The sequence below is a fragment of the Gallus gallus genome, chromosome 17 (genome assembly GCF_016699485.2).
Source record: "Gallus gallus isolate bGalGal1 chromosome 17, bGalGal1.mat.broiler.GRCg7b, whole genome shotgun sequence".
NCBI classification, from domain to species: domain Eukaryota; kingdom Metazoa; phylum Chordata; class Aves; order Galliformes; family Phasianidae; genus Gallus; species Gallus gallus.
In genome coordinates, this window is record NC_052548.1 from 3,831,830 (window position 1) to 3,855,612 (window position 23,783).

Consider the following 23,783-nt stretch of genomic DNA (forward strand, 5'->3'; position numbering starts at 1 on the left):
AAAATAAAATGGCCCTTGCATCTCCCACTCATTTCTGAATGGGAGCCCTGTGTTACGTCCAGTACTCTACCCTGAGAGATTTCCCTTTGGTAATGAACACTATCATTTTTTACTGTATAAGTAGAGGAATTTATCATCCTGTCATACTGCAAGCAAACTACAGATGCCAGCATTGGTATTTCCACGCACTTAAAGGTCATTTCTCAATTAATAAAAAATCCAGCCAGGCCTTCAGCTAAAAATTGTGGTTCTTTGTTAAGAAAACTGTAGTAACAGGGTAATTCAATGCCAGGTCTGCAAGATCCAGACACCATCAGCTGCTCCAGGTTCAAATGGGAAGGGGCTGTGCTGGGACTGGACGCAGCAAGTGGCAGTGGGGCTTTATTCCATCCTGCACAAGACACAGCCTGCCTCCCAATCCCACCACCAAATCCTGTTCTTTATTACACAGGTAAAATGGGCAGATATGATTTCCTCTTATTTCTGAGCCAGCTGAATCTGGGAGCAATACAGCATCCGTGTGCTACCCCGGGAGTTTTATCAGCTTCCAGTTGATGCAGCTTTTCTGTTCATCACCTGCCTGCATGCCTTTGTCCTGGCAAAAAGCAACCATGCAACAGTTGTTTGTCTTTGGCCTTCAGACCTCTAAGTACCCCAACTCAAACAGGCAGAAGCAGACAAAGAGCACAAAATTTAACCAGGCTGCATTTTCAGACTCATTCTTTGCCACTTTAAAAGCACCACTACTCAACAAGTGTGTTGCTGCAAATAAATCAGGCGCAGAGGACCAGGAGAGGTTTGGAGTAGAAGCTGCAGTTTATAAATATCAGAGGTCAGGGAGAGTTGCTGTTTGGGATGAGGAAGCAGAGTGGAAGGCAAGAAGGCTACTGGAAGAGAGAGGACACAAATTCCATTGTCTTATGCTTGTAATGTGTGCTGCTGAATCTGTTCTGGTTTTCTTTCTTGTTTTGACGATAACAGAACGTTGTAAATCCGTGTTTTCTGCACAGAAAAATAATGCATAGATACCAGTTTGGATAAAATAATTTGAATGTCTTCCTTGAATTTTGGAGGCCAACATGAAATGACCCAATACTGACTGGAGATCGTGGAGTCACCGTCGCTGGAGGTGTTGAAGAAGAGGGCAGATGTGGCACTGAGTGGTCAGAGCAGTCACAGACGTGGGGTGATGCTTGGAATAGGTGATCTTATCGGTCTTTCCAACCTCAGTGATTCTGTGTTGGTCAGCCATGTGTTGACTTGAATCTCCTGACAGGACAAATCCAGAACAGTGGAAATAACGTATCCAGAACAGTAGTGAGCAGATCTATCCTACAGTCTGTCCGATAAGAACCTAGAAGAAAACCCTGAGCAAAATTTCTGAAGTCCCGTATCTCAAGCTATTTGTGTACAATTTCTATCTGAGCTCTGTGGCTTTAGAGGTTTGAAATGGTCTTAGAAATTGGCTGATGTTTGTGGTGTTTGTGGGAACCCAAATGGTGGCCTTTTTAATGGTCCAGTGCTCACTAATATGGGCAATTTCTCTTTTTTTTTCCCTGTAACTCCAACCCAATTCCCAGCCGAAATGAGGAGAGCAGTGCAACAGCTTTCAGAACAGATTGGAGGTCTGTGCTGCAGTAGGCAAACTGGGGGTGTCCATGTGGCAATCAAGCTGCCTTATAATACTGCGCAATGAGCAGGCAGGAACCTTTCTGATATTTAGCAACTGCACCACCAGCGGGGAAAAATTGACCTTTGGTCTGCAAGAATAATGGCATACTGAAGAATAAAACGTCTGGGTAATGGTCAGCCCCCATTTCTGGCAGTGAAGAGAGGAGGTTTTCATCTGTAAGGGATGTGTTAAAATGATGCATGTGTCATGGCTGGGATGCTCTGGTATTCGTTGAGTTAAATATAAATAACATTCTGCTGAGCAAAATGCTAAAAATTATAGGCTAATTAGGGCTCATTAGTACAGTTGAAATCTGTTCTTCAGCTGGATCTTCAAACAGAATGTCCTGTTTGTGCCTCCACAGATCTCCTATCGGTGTGTGAGTGTTTCCATGTGCTTGTACAGCCTCACTTGGGACGTTCTGTGCTCCACAGTTAGATGCTACTGTGGGTTTTATCAGTGGATCCTCCTCCTCTTTGTTTTGGGGTTACGATTTTGCAGATGGGACAGGGTTTTGTTCCAGAAACCCACAGCATTGTCTCAGTACAGGAGTGGCAGCAGGGATAGGGAAGGAGAGGTGGCAGTGTGGTGTTTGGGGTGTGATAGCCACGTCAGCCCTTTGCTCTCTGCTGTCTGATGGACAAATCTTACGATGGCCATTCCCAGCCGTCCGTAGCCTGCAGACACGGTCTGGAGAAAGCCCTGCCATGGGGAACAGATGGGTTTGGGGAACAGACAGATTTGCAGTGTGCAGGAGCCTGCGGGCACGCAGACAGGCACGTCCGCTCCCACCGCGGGTGCCAGCGCTGAGCAGAGCAGTGTCCCAGTTTGAATAGCAGCTTTGCCTGTCTGCATTTAGGATTATTTTGATACAACGATGTGAGAGTTGAGAACTACCAGTGTCTGCAAAGCCTGCGGTGTCAGGCTGTGCTTGCTCAATGGGAAGGACAGGGCCGGGTGTCACCGATGCATGTTTAACCCATTCCTGTGGGAGGCATCTCCTTCATGTGTATGCATCTCTTCATGACATCTGAGCACCTTTTTTTGTGGCTGTCATAGAATCACAGAGTGGCTTAGGTTGTAGGGACCTTAAAGATCATCTAGTTCCAACCCTCTGCCGTGGGTGGGGTTGCCAACCACCAGGTCAGGCTGTCCAGGGCCCCATCCAATCTGGCCCTGAATGCCTCCAGAGATGGGGCAAGGGCATTTACCCTCAGGATACCTTTGTGATGTGGGGCAGTATCATTCTCACCTTACCAGTGTGGGATGGAGAAGCCTAGTGCCCAGGACCACATGCCCAGCCCTCAGGAATGGCGGTCCTTAACTTGTGGTGTGCTGGCAGTAGATCCCTCCAACACAACATAGCATTTTGTGGCAGCAGTGCAATGAGAGGTAATGGCCTTAAGTTGTGCCAGAGGAGGTTCAGGTTGGATATTAGGAAAAAATTCCTCTCCAAAAGAGTGGTCAAGTACTGGAGCAGTCTGCCCATGGAAGAGAAGGAGTCACTGTCCTCAGAGGTGGGAGATGTGGCACTGGGTGACATGGTCAGTGGGCATGGTGAGAATGGGTTGGGGTTGGACTCAGTCATCTTAGAGGTCTTTTCCAACCTTAATGATTCTGTGAGGTCAAGGACAGGCACCATTGCTTCGGTTGTGGTACGGGCTTACAGTGGAACATCCTGCGGTGCTGTCTGCATCTACCTGTTACTCATGGGATGGCTGGGCCAACATTCACAAGGCTGCCTTCCAAAATTTGGTCTTCAACAAATTTTCCCACATTACCTGGAGGGAAAAAATGTTACAAGGAAATGAAGCTGGTTGCAATACTAAATGTTTTTTAGATGTGGCAATGAACTGAGCACTCCTGATATATCATTTTTCCCTTCCTACTGACACATTCTTTGGTCCCCTTGAGTGAGAGAAGGAAAACAGGAGAGGCGGTTTGAAGAACATGCTGTCCCTGTGATTGACAGGGGGCTGTGTAAATCAGTCAAAGGGAATCCTCCAGGCATTCCCCCTTGTGAGAAGATCCCACAGCGCTCTCTGGCCACGCTCATTCTGTCTTTCGATGTTTGTGTACAAAGTGTGTGTGTGTGGGACATGAGCTGGATTAGAACCTCTGAAAGGAATAGACATAAACTTTTTTAATTGAAAGCAGCTTTCTAGGGAGGGGTATGGCATGGGCTTCCAGTAAGTAGACACAAATAGTCCCCAAATACTTTGGAACAGAGACTGGACTCCTATGGTTCCCATTGCTGTGTGGGGCTGAGAACCTGGATAAGCCCCAGTGAATGAAGTTTTGAGTCTTGCCTGATTCCGTCATTCTTCAAAGCAAATACTTTAGTGTGTGGTAACACCCTGAAATGAAAAGTACATCTATCCCTTCTTCCCTCCACAGCTGTCAGGTGCTTTAGCTGCTGTTTTTCATCATTGTAGCAAACAGGAGGATGTTAGGAAATAATTTATTTCTCCTAAGCATTAATTTGTAGCCGTGAGGAGAGGTGATGCTGTCTTCCAGGCCATTGAAATGCACTGAGATGCTATTTTCCGGTCTTCTTGTCTCCTAGTGCTCCTTTCTTGTGTGTTCTCCTTTTCCCCCTGCATGCAGCTGTCCCGTACCGCTCAGTTGTGGCTCAGGAATGATGGCATGGCAGTAATAGATGCCTTCACACTGCTGACATCTTCTAGGGATACCCTGGAGGCAGAGGTGTGAAGGGCTGTCTGAGCAAGTGGTTCTGACTTGGCAGTTGTTGAATGACACTCGGATGCTTGTTAGAATTGAAAAGGGGATGTGTTTGCCACGAGTAGGTTATTGGAACCATTTATCCAATCAGGTTGTTATTGAAAATCTCAAAGAATATGTTAGCACCAGGTGGGTTTGTTGGATAGTAGCTAGCGTAGGAGAGGCCCTCGAAGTCTCTCCTGATGTCACGTCTGTTGGACGTTCCCCATACTTGCCAATCGTACTCTTCTCATGGAAGAGCATTTTACCCCAGCGCTGGTTTGAATCCCTTGACTGAGGAGGAGCAGAGCAGCCTCAGCAGGAGGGAGCCTGTCAAACCTGCTGGAATCAGAGCACTTTCCCAAGGCTGCACAGCCCACCGGCACGGCCTCCAACACAGGCTCTTTATGTTCAGGCTTTTGCTGATGGTCTCAGGCAGAACCAGAGAGCGCTGGAGTTCACGCACGCACACAAATCAAACAAGGCATTTAGAAGTTATCAGAGATTTCCAATCCACCTCAGCAGGGGTTTATTTTGGGTTTGATTCAAACTTTTGGCCAAGGTCCGGGCGAGTTTTTTAATACAGGTTTTCACTCATCCATCAAGTGGCACTTAAAACACACTGAACATCAGGAATCTTGTTTGTTTCAACCACCTTTTTGGAGTAGTAGAGCTGGAGGAGATATAACAACAAAGTCACATAAAAGTAATGAGACCTTTGTTCATGTCAAAGAGCTCTCTGACCATATAAATTGCAGATGTGGGTAAGATAAATTCCCTAGCTGGAGAGGTATTAAAATAAAAACCACGCTCCCAACAAGAGACAGGCTGCTGAAAATGCAAGAAGGGAGGATTGCGAAATGGTACATGTCGAATTGCTGGACTGGATTTCAAATGCCAAAGATAGTTTATGTAAAGCCTTGCTCTGCTGTAAAATGTAACACTATCCACTGGCTAGCCTCAATGAAGCTTGGTCACAGTTGTTTTAAAAAATAAATAAACTAAAAATCTTCTTCCAGCCCATTAAAGCTGATTTATGTTTTGCCCATAGATTCCTCTGTGCTGGATCTTGAGGGACTCAGATTATAGAAGTGATTACCTCACTCTTGGCCAATCTGGTTTCTCGTTCCCAGGCATCCCAGGCTCTCTTTGTACTGCACTGACTCTGCCTGTTGAGACCAAGAGGTCCCACACAGCTACCAAGCGGGCACAGGACTCTGAAAGATTAAAAGCACCTCCATTAATACACTCATTATACTTCAAGGTTTTCATTTGGTTTGAATAATCAGGAAAATTGCTTATGGGAACGGCTGCACTGACAGCACGTCACCATCAGGTTGCTCAGTTAATTCTCCAGTCCTGGAAAGAAATCTCATAATGTCCCCAGAAGTACATGGCTTCACTTAGCACCTGATGCAAGTGCCTGTGCCCCGGGCTCCCCACGTCGCACACCCACCAGGCTGCTTGGGCCCCCCGGGTTGCACTCACAGCTCTGCTGCCAGCACACTGCATGGCCACGAGGAATTGCCTCCCTCCCCATGAGTTACCCAAGTGCTGTGGGTGTTAGCAGGTACTCTTCTGATGGAGACAGTGCTAGAGTGCAGCTGTTGCCTTTTGGGTTGTGCATCTTCCCTTTCTTGTTCTCCCTTGGGGAATGAAGGCTATATGAAGGCTATGGTCAGGTGTGTGTTCTTTTTTTCAAGCAGTATCACTGTGTTGTGTGGTTTCAGTGTAAATCCTACAGTTTCTTGCAGTTTTGTTTCTACATACTGATGGCACTGCAAGACTGTGGTACTTAAATTCAGGCATTCTCTCATTTGGGCTTTTCATCTGTGCCAGCATTTGGGATTCATCTACTTGTTCTTCAATGAAAAGAGAAATAATAATCCCATTGCTGCCTGCCATGGAAAGTACTGTAGATATAAGAAGATGATTCAAATTACAGAAACTAGTTAACAAAAAGAGAAACGAGTTTGCTGAAATTGGGTTGTACAGACAGGACTTTCCTGGCTACGCCTCTTTCCAAGTTTATATGGCCATCTGTGGCTTCCCTGGGGTTACAGCAACATGCAGGTTTAAATAGGACACTGCCTGAGTACTGCGGAGAGCATCTGCAGACTGTCTGTGCTTGGAGTTGGCATGTTCAGAAGCGGTCGTCACTTTGAGTCCAGAGGGAAGAGCTGCGGTCTGTTTGGGTGGGAGCAGAGCTGGGCTGCACGCTGTCAAGGCCCTTGTTGTACCAAATAAAGAGGGAACTGTTGGCTGCCATCCGGCTGCTGTGAGTCTTTCGCTCCTTTTCATGTTTCAGTTTTTCTCATTGAGGTGGAAGACCTGGAAACTTAACTTTTGAATAATCTCATAGTATTTAGAAATGTCACTGGTGTGTATTATTTTATCCTAGCAGTGCACCTGGACTTTTTCCCCTGCTTTCAATAGTCACAGTTCTTTCCTGCTGACACCTACATCTGTTTGGATGTCTCTTTGTTCTCCCTCAGACGTGTCGCACTAAGGTGATTGACTTGAACGATGGTGTTTCCCAGTACGCCTGGTACCCCTGCACTGCCAACTTCCAGTACTCCCACATGGCACAGACCATTTTCTGGCTAAAGGTAAGAAGTACGCGTGTTGTTCACAAGTCTTTTCTTTGCCTGCTTGTATAAAGTTACTCCAGTAGACAAATATCATGGGACTGCCTTCCCAGGGCCAAGCAGCAACTTTCTTTGAAGTGTGTTTAGTGGGAAATGGCAAAACAAAGTCTCCGAACACCATCTAGAGAGCCAGTGGTGAAGTCCATTCCTGTGGCAGATCTAGTGAGTTTCTTAGAGGTTGCAGCTCCAGCTGCAGGGCTTTTTTAACTCAAGTTTAAGCTAGTTTGTGTAGGAGAGATTGGAAGAGAAGACGTCTCCGTGACCTGGAACGGGAATTGGACTTCTAAAAGTTCAGCACTGGCTCTTTGTATTTTTTTCAAGTACAGCACATCTGCACTTTTCTCTCTCAACCTGTGTGGGGCTTTTGTTTTCCCAGGCTTATTTTTCCACACCGATGGTGGCTGCGGCAGTCCTTGTCCACTTGGTAACTGATGGGACTTATTACCTGGATCAGAAGCAGGAGACCATTGGTGTGCAGCTGTTTGACACCAAAGAACAAAGCCACGATCTCGGTGAGACTGTATTGAATTTTAGACCCTCTTTATTGCTAGCGTAATGGTAGCCCCATTCACAAATTATGACCAGTACTCCTACTTAGTTTTTTCAAGGTTAGACAGAAGGAGCACTTGCTTAATGCCCCTGGACCTGAGTTTGACTGGAGTCTGTTGAAAGCGATGTAACATTTTGCCCAGACATTTCTCCACACTTCTTCTCCGTTTTCAGAAGAGTTTAGTTCCCATTTAGTCATTAGAATAAGATCACATTAGTGCTTCATGCAGAGAACCCCCCCGGAGAGACATTTACAGTGATACAGATGAATTGCTGGTAGCAGAGAGAGGGACATTAACCCCATTCTGTGGCAGCTGGAGCAGCAAACGCTTCTGTTTCACAAGGTGTAGTTGGTTGGATTGCCCAGTCAGAAGGGGCTGCAGCTAGCCCTGCTCGCAGGGAGGTTTCCACAGCTGTTTAATGGCCTGGAAACTGCATCTTCTAAAGCTTCATTGTAATGCCTCCCATCAGCTCTGGAGGGGCTCCAGGGATGGCTGCTGAGCCAGCTGTGTGAGGGCCATTTGCTGGTGCCATTGTCCAGTGTAAGAAAATCATCATCAGGATACTTTGATGCCTTACAATGAAAAAGCTTTATTACTCATACAGATTCTTTTCTTTCTGGGGTAACAACCTGTTCATGAGAAACATCAGTTCATCTAGGCCAAAGTGTGCCAGGTTTGATGAAGGTCCAACCCCAGGGCCCACGTGGGCTGGATGGGAAATGGACCTATGGACCTGCTGGTCATAATGAAGTCCCTGGATAGACCATTTGTGCCTCTACTTGGAGCACAAATACTTGGGAAGTTGTGTCTCATGCTCTCATTACAGCTGCATTTAAGCTCCAGGACCAAGTAGCTCTCCTGAGCTTCCAGCTCTATGTTAGGACAGGGCTTGTGAAGTTCTTTTCCAGCCTTCCTTTGCCCTTCTGTCCACTGGGAAGAAAGCTGACAATGCCATCTTGAGAGCAGTTTTTAAGGAAGCAGCCCCGTCCCCCAGATTTCTGTGTGACCAGAACTTTGTGGTTTCATTTCATTCAAGTTCCATTGAACTTCCTCCTAGTGACAAGAAGAAGGGACACGCACAAGTGAAAGGTGTTGGACGACTGTCTAATGTAATACGTAATGTTGGTGGGATGTAGAACAAAAGAGAGACAGTGTGTGTGGTGCCTCTTGTCAGAGAACAAAGAGAAATTCAGAGCAACTGAGCAGGTTGAGTCAGAATAACTCCCAGTTGGCCAGAGCCCTGGGTTGGTTTTATCCTCCATTTGCAAAACAGTGGCACATACCTCTTTCCCTCTGAGAAATAAATGACGGAGGCACAAGCGTGCCAACAAATAATGCAATATTTTGTAAAGAGACAGATTATGAGAGAAAGAGAACAAGAAAGAGGAGCAAAGAGAAAACTGAGGGTGAGGTTATGAAATCCTGGATGAAGTTGCAACATGGCTTTGGCATGGTTTAAGCCGATGCCTGCAGATCTCCACGGCTGAGATGCTCCCTTCATCATGGAAAAGCCCCTCTGAGCTTCTCAGGAAGGCTCTCCTGGAGCAGAGGAGAGGTGTAGGTAGTTCACCCAGCACTTCTCACTCAGGCAGAGCTCCCATTGCTGCTTTCACTGAGGTCTCGGTGCAGCACGAAGCCCTTTTCCCCAATGTTTCATTTGATGTTTTCGAATTATTGTGGCAGCAAGCTGGAAGCTGCAGCTGAGATGCAAACTTTGGCCTGCACTGGATGCAGGACTGACTGGACAGTTGGCCAGCCCTAAGCAGTGGCAAATGACAAGTACAGCCAGAAGGTAGAAGCAGTGATTTAGAGCTTGGTCAGTCCTCAGTGCACTGAAGCTCACACCCACGAGCAAAGTGCAGTGTATCCAGAAGTGCTGTTTCCTCTCTGACCAGAATGAGGTTTTTCCATGTGGACTCCCAGAAAATAATGAGAAACTTCTTTTGAGCCTTGGTAGGAGATGGAGAGGCTGGGATGCCAAACACCAGCACTGTTAATTCAGAGCATTTGTAAACACTGGGGTGCATTACAAGAGGCACTGAGGGCTCAATAGGTGGGCACAGAGCTATGGGGGCAAACATGGACAGCTCTCACTCCCCTGCCATGGGCTCCTGTGCTGTCTTGAGTGATTTTTTTGCTGATGAAGTCAGGTTGATTAAATGAACCTGACTCATTAAGCCCCTGTTTGAGTTGTTGGGATCAGAAAGCCCCAGCAACTGCAGCACAGCTCTGAGGTCTGGTTTGTTGTGGACACCACCTGAGTGCAACGAACGAAACTGAAGTGAATAAACAGCCTCATACCATAAGGTCTTTTTTGGCTTTCCATCAGAGAAGGCAGAAACTTCCAAGGAATTTGGGAACTCAGGATTTCAAGTATTAACTGCACCTGTTTGTAAGTGAGAAACGTGCACCGTTCCACAAGGAGCTGATATCAAAAGGCTTGTGGGAGGCAAGTAGACAGGGAGGTTATTTCAGGGTCAGATAAAGACCAAAACAAAGAGAGGTCGGCTTTTTTGTTTTATTTTTATTTTTTTTTTATTACAGGAAGATTGTTTTAAAGCAGAGGGTAGGAGATGCTTAAAGAGAGTGGTCAGAAGTCTGTCTTAATTCACAGGAAATCACTTTCTAAGGAGAAAAAAATGAAAACCTTTTCTTTCTTTCTTTTTTTTTTTTTATTCCTTCCCTTTTGAACCAAGAAACCTGAGCTGGAAAAAAATAATAATAATAATAATAGTGATCCCCGAGCCAGTTAAACATGCAAATAGGATTTGTTTTATTTCAAAGCCGGGAGTGTATCAGGGTAGCCAAAGGGCCTGGGCCAAAGCCGTTGCTGGGGGAGCTCCAGCAATGTGCGTGGAGCCGAAGCCAAGCGGATCCTCGGAGCGGTGCCACGGAGCTGCCGGGGCAGGGCTTTGCTGTCAGCCACCCAGCATGAGCCTGGAGGAAGGGGTGCTGAGGGCAGGAGGCGGCCGTCTGTCCTCTCAGCTGCCCCGGGGTGCATGGGGCCCATGGGAAGTCAGGTCGGCTCTGCTGGCAGGTGGGGATTTCATCCTGCTGGCCACCGAGCACCTCCTCTGCTGGAGAAATGGGACTGAAAAGTCCCCTCGGCACCTCTTTGGTGCTGCTGAGCACTTCAGCCTCTTGAGGCACTTTTACTTTTTGAGATGCAGTTCTTTTTTCTCACCTGTAAAACCCTCCATGGGTCCATCGTTCTTGCTTCTCCCTCCAGGACCATCTTTGCCTCTTTTAGGGAAAGAGGGAAATATCCCAAGGCTGAAAACCATTAACGAAAAGCAAAACTGGGCACGCTTGGCATAGAGGTCATGCAAAAAAAAAAAAAAGGGGAAAGTTTAATGTTGGGTGCTAATGACATGCACAGCTACAAACAAGCCACTGGTGCGCTGCCCGTGGTGCACAAAGCCACCCAGCCTGCCGGTCCCATTTGATGCACGGGATAAAGGTTCCAACTGTCCCCTCCGACTGGTTTCACAATAGCTCAACTCCGCTTCCTCCGTGATGGTTGCTCCTGATTTAACAGAGCACAATAGAAATGTGGCTGTGGTCTAAAGAACCAGCCCTGAGAGTCTGCCGCCCTCGCAGAGAGAATGGCAGCCTTTCTTCAGCTGTCTGCAGGGATATACTTCTGTGCTAAGCTCTGCAGAGCGATTTGGGAAGCCCCTCCAGGCAGCTTACCATAACTTTTCAGCTCTATAGGGCCATTCCTATGGGTGAAATGCTTCTGAAGTGCTCACGGCTTCGGGAAGTGATTGTGCTCGGTCTGACCCTTCCTCTGATCTTGTCTCTCCTCTGGCAGGTGTCCACGTCCTGAGCTGCAGGAACAATCCCCTGATTATCCCCGTCATCCATGACCTCAGTCACCCTTTTTATCACACCCAGGCTGTCCTCATTAGCTTCAGCTCCCAGTTTGTGGCCATCTCCGGGGTGGCCCTGCGTTCCTTCCACAACTTCGACCCCATCACCGTCAGCAGCTGCCAGCGAGGACAGACGTACAGCCCGGCGGAGCAGAGGTGAGCCGCCGGCCCGCGCCCTCACCCCCACCCACCGCCCTACACCGGGCGAGGGAGGGCAGGGGGGCACCGCGCCTGAACCCTGCTGACCCCTTTGTGCTGCCGCTGAGAAACCGGCGCTGTTCTTATTGAGCAGGATGGATGGGACATTTAACCCGCATAGGATACCGCTAGTGAATTATTTCCTCTTCCTTTCTCCTCCCTCCTTTATCCTGCGCTTGGAATTGGGGCCAGTTAACACCCCGTGCATCCCCCCGCTTGCAGCCGCTCACATGTCGGCCCGGATCTGGCCGGCTTTGTGCTGCTGAAGTGCTGGGGGGACCTCCCATGGAAGCGTCTGTGCGGGCACAAAGTGACGCCCCGCATCCTGCCCGGTGCTCAGCCCCGCTCTCCCAGCCCTCGCGGTGCTCCCATGGCTGCAGCAATGCCCTCCGCACCTCTCCGGATCCTTCCCGCGTTCTGAAAAGCTCAGTGGGACCCCCCAGGATGAAAGGTTTATGGCTGCCGTTTTATTCTTGTTGTTATTGCAGACACATCAATAGATCACCACCAACCCCTCTCGGTCTCTGCTTTACAGCATCCCACAGAGATGCTGACCTTTGGTGGCCTCTGGTGCGGCAGCTTTGCGGAGCCTTTCAGCGGAGCGGTGAAAAGAAGAGGGGAGAATTTAGCAAAACCCCTGAAAGAATCATTTTTTTTTCCCCACTGTGAATTCCACGTTGTGAGCGGTCAGAGCGGAGCGGCAGCAATAGTAAAACAAGTCGCACATCCCTGCAAAGCTCTGCTCAGCCTCCTAAGCAGGCTGTCAGGTTTTTGATAATGTTCTGGCGTGCTTTTAGGAGCTGCTTTGATTCCAGGAAAGGGGGGAGGGTGAGAAAGGGGAGAGGGAAGGGAAAATAATAATAAAGGAAAAAAGAAAAGAGTATATCTATAGCTAAATCAATGCAGTCAGTGTGTTCTGACCTAGATTCAAGGAGTCTGATCGTTCCGTGCAATAGGTTGTGTAAATGGAGAGGCCCAAAGACAGCAGCACCGAGTTGCAGATGAGAAGTGCAGTTTGTGCACGTTTGGCCAAAGCCCGGTGCAGGAGGGACAGGAAAAGAGGGAGAAGGAGCCATGGAAGGCGATGGTGCAAAGCGGGGCTCCAGCACAGCACCACATTCCTCCCTCTCGTTCTGCAGTGGGGACTGAACTGTTTGTTCACTTACGAAATTAGAAGTGCTCCGTGTTTAGAAAGTTGTTTTGTTAATAAAAAATGCCTTCCCCTTAGGCAAAGCTTCAGAGGGCCTCTGCAGCACAGCAACGCAACCCTCAGAAATCTTTTGAAGAAGGATCACCCTCTCTTTGCTACTGCTTTTTTTTTTCCTTTTCCTTTTCCTTGAGTTTTTGGTCGTGTTTTGTGTTGCCGATGCAGTGCACCATCCCAGCCCTTTGCTCTCTAACACAGCCCTTCTTGTTCAGGGGAGCATTGCAGGTCTTGCAGGTTGCAGTGCTGGGTTGGACATTGAGCTCCCCATGTATCTCTAAAGCATGTATTTCCCCATGTAGAGGAAATGGACCTGGGGGCGTTGATTGACGCTAGACTGAACGTGAGCCAGCAGTGTGCCCAGGTGGCCAAGAAGGCCAACGGCATCCTGGCTTGTATCAGAAATAGTGTGGCCAGCAGGAACAGGGAAGTAATTGTCCCCCTGTACTCAGCACTGGTGAGGTCACACCTCGAGTACTGTGTCCAGTTTTGGGCCCCTCACTGTAAGAAAGACATTGAGGCCCTGGAGCGTGTCCAGAGGAGGGCAACAAAGCTGGTGAGGGGTCTGGAGCACAGGCCTTATGAAGAGCGGCTGAAGGAGCTGGGGTTGTTCAGTCTGGAGAAGAGGAGGCTCAGGGGAGACCTTATTGCTCTCTATAACTACCTGAAGGGAGGCTGTAGTGAGCTGGGGGTCCGCCTCTTCTCTCGTGTGACAGTGATAGGACGAGAGGGAATGGCTTCAAGCTGCACCAGGGAAGATTCAGGCTGGATGTTAGGAAATACTACTTCTCTGAAAGGGTGGTCAGGCACTGGAATGGGCTGCCCAGAGAGATGGTGGACGCACCAACCCTGGAGGTATTCAAAGAGTGTTTGGATGTTGTGTTGAGGGACATGGTTTAGCAAGAACTGTTGGTGAAAGGTGAATGGTTGGACTGGATGATCCTGTGGGTCTTTTCCAACCTTAGCAATTCTATGATTCTATGTCAGTCAAGGAACAAGCGACTGAAAGAGAGCCCTGATCCAAAGCCAACTGAAATCAGTGGGTTTTTTTCCACTGACTGCAGCGTTGTAGTGGAAGATAACCAACTGGTCCTGCATTGGGATCATTTAGGGTGATGGTTTATGCTGTCTTCTGTACCATGAGCTCTAAGCAGTTCAGATATCCAAGATGTGTGTTGAGCTGTGCAGCCAAGAGGCAGATGTGCATCGAGGCCCTTTGCTTTCTTTCTGCTTCATTGTTTTCCCCAGTAAGAACATTGAGAGGCACCTCCTGTATTCACTCTTAACCAGGTTAGGATCTGGGTACTCCCCTTTTACCACTCATGTTCTTTGCCAGACCCCATCTGAGCATGGTCCCATGCAGCCCACACTTCCTGCTCCCCTTTCCTCACTGGTTGCATTTGCCCGATACGGTTTCTTTTTATTTAGTTATTTTTTAAAGGAACTTTTCCTTCTTATGCACAAGCATTGACTTCACCACTTTCCTTTTCCTTAGGTAAACATGGATATTTTTGCCTGCTTTTTGGCTTCTCTCTACAAGAGATATTATTTCTCTCTCTTCAAGGAGAATTATTTTGGTTGGAGAGGATTTATAGGCAGATACAGGCACTTCTAGGCAAGGGTGCAGACTTTAAGTATGTGAGGGAAAAGAAGTACATTGGCCCTTAAACGTGAGCACCATTTTATTATGAGGGTGAATGGATCTCTCCCATGAGTTAGGGGCAACCTAATAAATGATAATAAAACGTGCTCATTTTTTTCCCCTTAAAATATGCATTGCAGTTTGTATTTTAAAAGAGAATAAGGAGCTTAAGTGTGCAAATCCCACCCAACTTTATAGGTAGCTGTCCTTAGTCATCGTTAGCTCTTTTTGAGAATCCATTCCACCATTCTGGAGGCATTTATAGAGGATTTAAGGAAATTCTCTGTACTTTCCAGTTGTTGTTGTGTTTTCCCTGCAGCTGACCACAAGCTCTTTTTCTTTCAGCAGAAGTTTACCCAACTGCTGGAGATGGGCTGTAAAAGCTTTATTTTCACAGTGCATCCTCAGACCAGATATGGTGACCAGTTTGTTCTCTGGCACTGGTTTTGTACTTACATAGCTCAAATGATTGCACTTTTATTATTTCCTGTTCAGCCTTGTGGAGAAGATACAGGTCAGTGGGCGGGGTAGTGATGGATTGATGGTTGGACCAGATGATCTTAGTGGTCCTTTCCAACCTTAATGACTCTGTGATTCTATGACAGTGAAATGGGATGTGCAGAAGCAGTTGTATAGTTCCCCCCAGCACGGTCACTTGAGCACCAGGGACACCTCTGCATTGGGACTGCCTTTGGCAGTGGTTCCTCAGCAAACAGGACTTTGACTTTGTCACCATGTAGGAAACTAGAGCAGGGGTCCCCATGCCTGGCAAGGCATTCCCTGCCGAGTACTGTTTCTCCTGGGCAGCATTTCCCCTTCATCCCACCCGGTCCCCAAGGAGCAGGAGCCCACTCCATCCCCTCCGCTTTGTCTTTTTGTCTCCTGCTGTCAGCTCCTCCAACAAGAAATGAAGAGAAATCTTCAGCAGTGTAGCAAACGCGATTGCCCTTTGTAACTGTAGTTATTTTTTTCCTTTTTATACCCAAAGAACAGGTCTCCTCATCTCTGTTTTTGTTATTTAATGCAGCTCTCTATTTACCATGTGGGCCGCCTTTCCCCTGCCCCTTTCCCCTGCCCTGTGTTCTGTCATTAAGCACAATCTCTGTCAGCTTGGTTCTGGTGAAATTAATGAATTTCTCACAGAACTGTTAATCATAGGAGCTTTGGTCAGTGACATGTGTTATAATTCAGTGGGTTTTTAACCTTCGCCCCATTTTGGTAATTGGCAGACGGCATCATTTGGCTTTTATTAAAGTGGAACGCGATGCCCTTTCTTTGTTTGTGGAGAGCTGACGGGGCTGTGAGCACACAGGCACCCAGGCTTGCCCCAGTGTGTGGGGCCCTGAGTGCGTTATGGGCTCCATAGGGCCCCTGGGCAGCACAGTTCACGCTATGGGGTGCACTGAACCCATGCCTGGGGCCATTGCCCCATCAAGTATAGGGACAGGCATGCCCTGCATCTGCTCCCCCACAGCTCACTTGGGGCTGGATGGAGTGTTTTCAGTAAATCTCGGTGTTGGTGTCCATTCCTGACCCCACCTGTTTGCATCTGGGGGTTTGTTGGGATTGCTGTTGGGATTGGACTCAGCAGCACTGCAGTGGGATTGCTGAGGGGACCGTGACTGTGGTGTCTGCACTGTTGGTCACTCTCATGGGCCAGATGTGATGCAAACAGTGCTGCATCACTCTTCCAGTGGCATGATCAGCACAGTCTCACCAGTCCCCCATCTTTCTCCAGAATTCAGGTAGATTTCTTAGAGTTTTTATGTTTATACAAGGAGATCAATGTGTTTTCTTGGAAATCTGAAGAAGATAAGTTCATTGCCACCCTTGCAGTTTGTACCTTTTTCACTTCTGAAGCTACAGCAAAGAATGTGAAGGCAGCCTTTGCTTCTCCAAATGGCGCATCTGTCTTTGGATTAGAGAGAGAACTTGCTCTTGTCTTCAGAGGGATCGCTATAGAGAGAGAAGACAAACTTACTGTAACGATAAATCTTTCCATGAACACCCTCGGAAGGCCACGTGGTGTGAGATGTATGTGTGGTGCTGCAGAACAAAACCTCAGGATGCTCCAGGTCTGCAGCCAAGGTTGGCCTGGGCTGAGGAATGGGGACTTTGTAAATTGGATGATGGTTGGAGTTTTCTCGTAGACCAGTGTGTGCTGTATGCCGTTATGCTCACCTGTGCATATATATGTATCAGAGCTGTCCATAAGGAAACAGGTAATTAGGGCACTGTGTTAAGATGAGGTTTTGGAAAAGTGCTTGACCCCAGGGTTAAGGAAAAAAACATTTGGCTGCTGTAAGGTTTTCGAAGGAGGAAGTGCTGGTTTGTTTTTGTGTGAGGAAGGAAGAGTTCCACTTAATTGTTACAGTTTTCTATAAACATGTTAAAATACAAATGTTTCTAGGATTGTGTCACCGAGACCCCCATTTAGCAAAGCCTGTAGCTATTTGCTTACATCCCCCTGTAGTCAAATCTATCAGTGGGACTTAACCATGCTTTTGAAGTTAAGCACATATTTAAGTGCCTTGCTGAACTGGGGCCAATATTGGCACAGAGAAATAAAGATTTAGAGGCTAATGACTGAGCTCATTTAGATTAGGGATGGGCAGAATGGATTTGAGTAAAGTAAGAACTGGCTCAGAACTTCAGCCTGCATGTGAAACTAACTCAGCTCAGGGCTTTTTACGTCACTGAAATGGTTTGTCTTGATCTGTGTTTTTAACATACTGCGGGCTGTGGATACTGCAAAAAATTCTTGCAGTCAGCTTGGTGCAAAAATGTTGTTTTAGCAAGTTGTACGTTCTTAGAACAAGAACAGGAACAGGTGAATCATGAGGTGGATCTCGTAAAATACACAACGTCAGAGAGTAACCCAGGCACCAATGCTTGGTTCTTATTTATATCGTAATGTTGAGTGGTCTTTGGGTCACTTTCCTGGCTTATGTTCAGTACTTTTGCAAGCAATTCCCAGATGCATTTGGGGAGTCAGGATAGACCAGGGATGACTTGGAATAGACAGTGTTGATGAAGTCACCCAGTTTTGATTGCAAGAAAATGGGTTGAGCTGTCCCATGCCAGGAAGCAACATGAGTTATAGTAGAAGTGATTTAATGCTCAGATACTCTATATTGTTTCTTTCCAGAGTAATACAGTTTCTGGAACATGTGATGATTAACCACTGTTAAATGGCAGTACCCGAGCAAGAGCTTCTGTAACCCACAGTTCTGTAATACGGATGTGATGGGTTCTTTGTCTAAATTTCCTACTTGGAGATATTCATTTCTCCTTTATTTCACATTTGCAGAACTCAATTCAAGATTGTGACTTCAAAATTCATTGGGATTTATGGCTGACAGTAGCTGATACCAAATTGGAACCAGTAGCTAGAGAACCAGAAATATTTAAATTAGAAACATTTGGTGGCAGTGGTTGTTTTTTTACAAAAAGTGAATGGTTGTATTGTTTGTCACTGAAGTCATTCATATAGAGTTACAGACAGAGAGAGCTGCCCAGATGATCTGCTAACCGAGGCATAATCTGGAGCCTGGAGGGGGTGGCTAAAAATGTTCCCTGGCCAGTTAAGAAGACCACAAGGGGACTTGTAAACAGAAAGAAGAACATCACAATAAGTGTTTCTTAATGCCTTTGTCTGTGGCGTTTCAGTTCTGTAGGACTGTTAAGCCCAGGCTTGCTCATCTGGTGTCCTGATCTGAACTCAAGAAATTAGATTCTTTCTCTCCTTTACATTGAAGGAAATGAAAAGCAATGACACGTTTTGTGGTGGTGTTGCTCCAGATTTCTCTTTGTGCAAATTGCAGAAGTTTTCTTAGGCTCATCCTTCCCTTGGAAGCCATTCAAGCCTGAATTCAGTTCTACATCAGTGTGCTGAACATTGGTTCATATGAGACAGTAAATGAAATAGGTCTTCCATTATTTTATTTCTCCAAGTTTTGAGCAAAAATGTTTTCAGATTTTGCATGTTTTGCAATGGGCATGAAGGTTTGCAATATTGTGCTTCTGAGAATGGCTTGGCAGTGGTGTTCATTTTTTTCCTCAATGAGTCAACTTCCGTGTCTCCGGAGTCTTGGCATGCAAGGAACTCATATGGCAGCTTCACTGTCTGAAAAATGGAGGGGAATGAAATAATGCATAGACTTCACATGTAGGTGAACTGGGACATGTAGTGAGGATTTGGTGAGGCATCATTCATCGATTACGCTCTCTCAGCATCCATGTTCAGACATTCTTCTGATTAACTGGTGATGTACTCAACTGGTGGCTACCCAGCTGTCCTAGGCAGCCTCATGTGCTGCAATTCACACTCTTGGCTGATTCATATTGGGCACTGTCTATTCTGACCTCATTTCCTTGCAGGAGGAGTCCACCTGGGTGCAAGGATGTACCAAGCAGTTGTTCTTCCCCCATCTCGTGCCTTACTCAGCCTTACTCAGCAGTGAAAAGTGAAATCAGTGGCAGTTTAAATGGGTAGGTCAGGCAGTGAGTTGCAGTGATTGGAAAACATGTGTGAAGCCCTTGGTAGAGAGGGATCCTACTGAAGGGAGGGTCATTGTGCTCTGTGATGAGCATCACTTATCAGCTGTGCTGCTGGCAGACCGCATGCTATGTGTTGTGTGTGAGGGTACTGAGTTGGCCATTGTAGAGGCAGAATTCTTCTTCCTCAGCCCCATTGATGTCAATACTTTGTGCAGGATGAACAAATAATATCTGTTTGAATGTAGGAATTGTGTATAGCCCATCACACTGCAGGGAAGGGCTGCCACTGAACAAGCAACCTTAAATTACAGGCAGCAAGCACTTCTCATGTAGCACTAGTCTGGGACAGAGAAATGAGCTGTGGAGGTGCATAATGCTGTCATTTCACCTGGCACAGAGCTCAGCAGAGACATGTGCAAATGTGCTTCTCCATCACTAATGTGGGCATAACAGCACCAGCCCAGGTGTCTCGCAGGAGTGTCTCAAAAATTAATTAGATAATGTCTGCACAGCACTTGGAACACAGCAAAACATCGTGGCCATGCTAAGTCCTGTGCTTAGTGAGGAGGATGGCTTTTTGGTGGCTCTTAACCTTTTTTCTAGGAGATAGGAATATCTCACTTGTAATCAGTTTCAAAAGGTGTGTGTTGATGCATTACTTCCTTCTGTAACTTCTGGTGGTGTGGGTTCTTCACCCATAAAGTTGGTGAATGACGTCAAGATTTTCCCTCCTCAGAATTTATCTGTATTTAATTTAAATTCACTTTAACTCTCAGCAAAGGCAAATTGCTTTGTAGGAATCTTTAACCCCAGAAAATGTGTCACTAATCCAACAGAATATCTTTGCATGGGCTTTAGGATACTCAACACTTTCATTGCCCTGGAGCTGAGGGACTGTCCCACACTCCATTTGGTGATGTGCTAAAATGTTTGACTCAGGTCATCAGAAATGGTTAAAGATCTGATGTCTGCTAGACATCTCCGTGTATAACAGAATAAAACAAAATGCTCTTTTTACAAGTTATGCGGAATGTTAGAATAACTCACTGTAGGGAGAGCGGTGAGTTTCCATCTGGGGAAACATTTTATGGATGGCAGGACAGCAACCATAGAGATCTGAAATGACAGCATGCTGCTGAGCTTGATAAGAGCTTATCAACACAGCTACACGACTGATATTTGGTGTTCCCTGTGAAGTGGAATAAAATGGATGTGTTGATTGCTATCGAGTTTCGCAGAGATAAGAGAAACCCTTCCTCACACGTACACACATGCACACTTATCACTGGCAGTATCAGGCAATCCTGAATTCAGCAGGGACTCTAGCTTGGATGGGGCACAAGCACTGCTCTTGGAGGGGGATTGCTCACACGGGACGTACAGATGCATGTTGGTACAGCACAGGAGGGCCATGGTGCTGTTGTTTGCGTTGTTTCTCTCTGAGAGTGTTGCAGAACAGAAAGCCATTCTGCAGACTTGGCAGACTCTTCCCTTTTGCAACAAGACCCGTAATTTGCTCTCGTTGTCATCACCGTTCCCACTGCCCCGGTCCTTGAGAAGATGCAGCTAAAGGGTGTGCTCGTTGGTCAGGAGCACTTTGCTGAGTGAATCCAGAGTGCAATCCATGTCCCTGCAGCCTGGCACACAAGCTTGCTTTTTCTTTTGGAATGAACTAAAGGAACTGAATGCAAATGCCACTTCTTGTCTCCCCACAGCTGTGTCCATTACTCCTGTGAAGCCACCGACTGCCAGAAGCTGGAGATCGACAACGCGTTGCTGAACTGCACCGGGGGCGGTTGGTACAACGGAGCCCAATGCAACGTGAGCTGCAGGACGGGCTACATTCTGCAGGTCCAGCGAGATGACGATCTCAGCAAGAGCCAGGTTTGTGCTGCTGGTTTTGTGTGACCCATAAAAGGCGGATGAGCAAATGGGTGTGGAGAAGTTGAGAAATAACCCAAAATCGCAACTCAGCCTTGGGACAGGACCTTATCCAAATAGTTGTTCTGAAAGTAGGAGCCATCTGACTGCGTGAAGAAGTTCTGACAGTGAGCAAATCTCAGATGTTACCCAGTTTTAGAGATCTTCAACCCAAAATGTTTAAATGTGTGCATAGGCCATCTCTGATCTCACTGGCTCTGCTCAACCAAATGGAGTTTCGTGGGTTGTTTTTTGGGGAGTGGGGTGTTTGTTTTTTAGCAGTATCTAAGCAAAATTTCTCCTTTCGTTCCTAGTGTTGGGGCTAACAGTGTCTTAACTCCTTTGCAGCATTGCAGTCCACCTGCTTCCCGGCACACTGAAATGCATATCAGGGGGTGGGAAGCGCGTAAACCTTTTTGCTTCCAACCAAAGCATTGAGAACTCACCCCAGTGGTTTGGGTTTTGTTTGCTGTCCTCCTGTAGTAATCCAATCTCACAAATGCAGCATGGCCCAATGCAGAGCATGGGGCGCTCAGGAGAACTGCCAATTTCCTTAAGCACTGGGAAAACGTACAAATGCACTACCTGGGGAGGTGGGCAAAATGTACGTATGGTAGATGGGGGTGTGCTAGAAACAGAGGTCTTGTCATGATGGGATGGTGGTGGCCTCCATTGGCACCTTCCTGCCTGTTGTGGGGACAGCATGCATATCTGGAGTTGGGGGCAGGCAGCTGCTCTCAGCAGCCTGTCTGTATTTGTGAATTATCATGTTCTTCATGAGCTCCCAGAGAGGGGAGACAGAGAGGAGGGGAATGAGTCAGCCCTTTCAACTCAATTACAAAACAAATACAGGACCCCGCGAGCTGGGCCTCTTCCATGCTAATTGGCATCAGCACCAGAACCCCAGCTCCAGCTGAGCAATTTCACAGAACAGAAAACAAGTTCTCAAACAAGCCTGAATGGCTGAACCAGGAAATAGTTGGAAATGATCTGTACGTTGAGCACACAGGAATCCAAAACCAAATAAAACAGCCTAAACGTGTTTCACCAGCGCTGCGTTATTTAAATGCAAAAAGGACCTTTTGGGGAGGCTCAGCCAACTGTATATGGTTTTGCTCTGAGAAGTTTGGTTTTGGAGCCTTGATCAGATTCTTATGTCAGGAGGGGAGGCTTTTAGCACCCTTAGCTAATGCGATTCACTGCCTATTACGACATCCTCTCTCTCACTCCGCTCTACTATTGCATTTTTTGTCTTTTTTCCACTGATACAATCTGAGAGCCGTATGGATTTGTTTGCTCTGTGCTGTGCAGGGATGGAGTGAAGCATCTTAGAGATGTCCCTGATCAGCAGAGCACTATCAGCACATGCTTTGCAAGCGTATGCATGTGATTCAGAGATCTGCTGAATAGGAACAGACAGTTTCTTTCCCCATCATCTTGTTTTATTTCTTTCTGTAAGGTGTTTCAAGCCAGAATTTGTGGAACGTGCATGCAAGAAATGAACTATCAGAGCAACTCCAGAATCTGTGGTTTGGACTCTTCACATTGTGTTGTATTGAATTGCATGGTGCTCCTGCCACAAATCTTTCCCAGCTTTGGTTCTTCTTCTGATCACAAGCAGTTGGAGATGAGATGGGATACGTGGCTTGTTATCTCTGCTCATGGGACTTCATGCTTTTCCATAAAGCTGGTGGTTCTTTCACTGTTGTCATTCAGTTGGGTCTGTGTCCTGGTTAGACTGATTGGTGGGACAAGAGCTGTGTTTTTCTTGCTTAACTGACAGCATGAAGGGCTGCACGAGGAGGAGGAAGGAAAGGAGTTTTACACGTGCTGATACTTCATTCTTGGGTGGGATGGAGATGAAGGAGAGGTCCATTGCCTCAAAGAGCAGTCCAAACATTGGTGGCCCACAACTGCAGCATGCCGATGACAGCTGACACACAAGCAAGGACACTCTGGTTCAGCATCCGAACCACATCCATCTTCTGTAATTCACTGAAAGGCAGGAAAAAAGTAAAAAGGATGAACAGAGAATTAAAAGCAAAGTTTTCAAAAGCACCTCGGAGATGGCAGGGCACAAGTCACATTTCAAATCAATCTTTTACATCTAAAGGTTTTTTGAAAACCATCCTAACAGTTCCTGCACTTTCTGGCCTCTGTGTCTTCTTGAAGTCACCAAAAAATCTTGGGGAGAAAAAAACTTCATTCATCTTTGCTCTCTGAGAAGTTCCTGTTCCCAAACCCTGTAAAACTCCATAAAATCACCAAACCCTAAAAACATCAGCACCATGTGCAGCAGAGACCATTTGCTGTCGTTAAAACAAAACCAAACCTGAGCTGTTTTCTTTCTCCGAGGCTCTCTCTCATCTTCATTTAGGGATTTCAACAACAACAACAGCAACAAATGGGCTGCCATACTGATGGAGGCAAAGCCATCACGTATCTTTTTCACAAAGAAGATCCTGGGATGTTTTCATTTTCCCCCCGATGTCCTCCCACCCCCCTGACAACTCCATCGCTCTTTCTTCTTCTCTCTCCTGCTTCCCCCTTTGTCTTTCACTGCCTTCCTCCCCCTTGTCCTTCACTGAAAGCCCCACTCATTCAGTTCCTTGTTGTCATCTCTCCTTGAAGCTACCACCACTGCTGCTCTGGTCAAGAGGTGTTATTTAAAACCCAGCAGCTCCCTAATGTTGTGCAAAGGCATCATCAATCATGCCAGGAAAAGAAAGCAAGGCTCATGTGGGTTCAATTAGAGGCACAGTAGTGGGCAGAAGTGGAAGAATACTTAGAGGGGAGGGCACAGCTGTTCATTTTTAAGGAGAGGAAACTTCACACGTGAAGCATCGCTTGAAGAA

General features: G+C 46.8%; 1 protein-coding gene across 2 annotated transcripts in view; it reads left to right on the forward strand.

The window, feature by feature from the left end:
* Positions 1-23,783, forward strand: part of PAPPA (pappalysin 1) — a 176,024-nt gene that overhangs the window by 112,471 nt on the left and 39,770 nt on the right. For both annotated transcript variants that reach the window (XR_001464480.4, XM_415522.8), the window contains exons 11-14: positions 6,889-7,002; positions 7,418-7,553; positions 11,407-11,620; positions 20,724-20,892. Coding sequence is in view for 1 of the 2 variants with exons in the window: in XM_415522.8 (XP_415522.5) it covers positions 6,889-7,002; positions 7,418-7,553; positions 11,407-11,620; positions 20,724-20,892 (633 nt within the window). In the remaining variant the exon portion in view is untranslated. The remainder of the gene's footprint in view (positions 1-6,888; positions 7,003-7,417; positions 7,554-11,406; positions 11,621-20,723; positions 20,893-23,783) is intronic.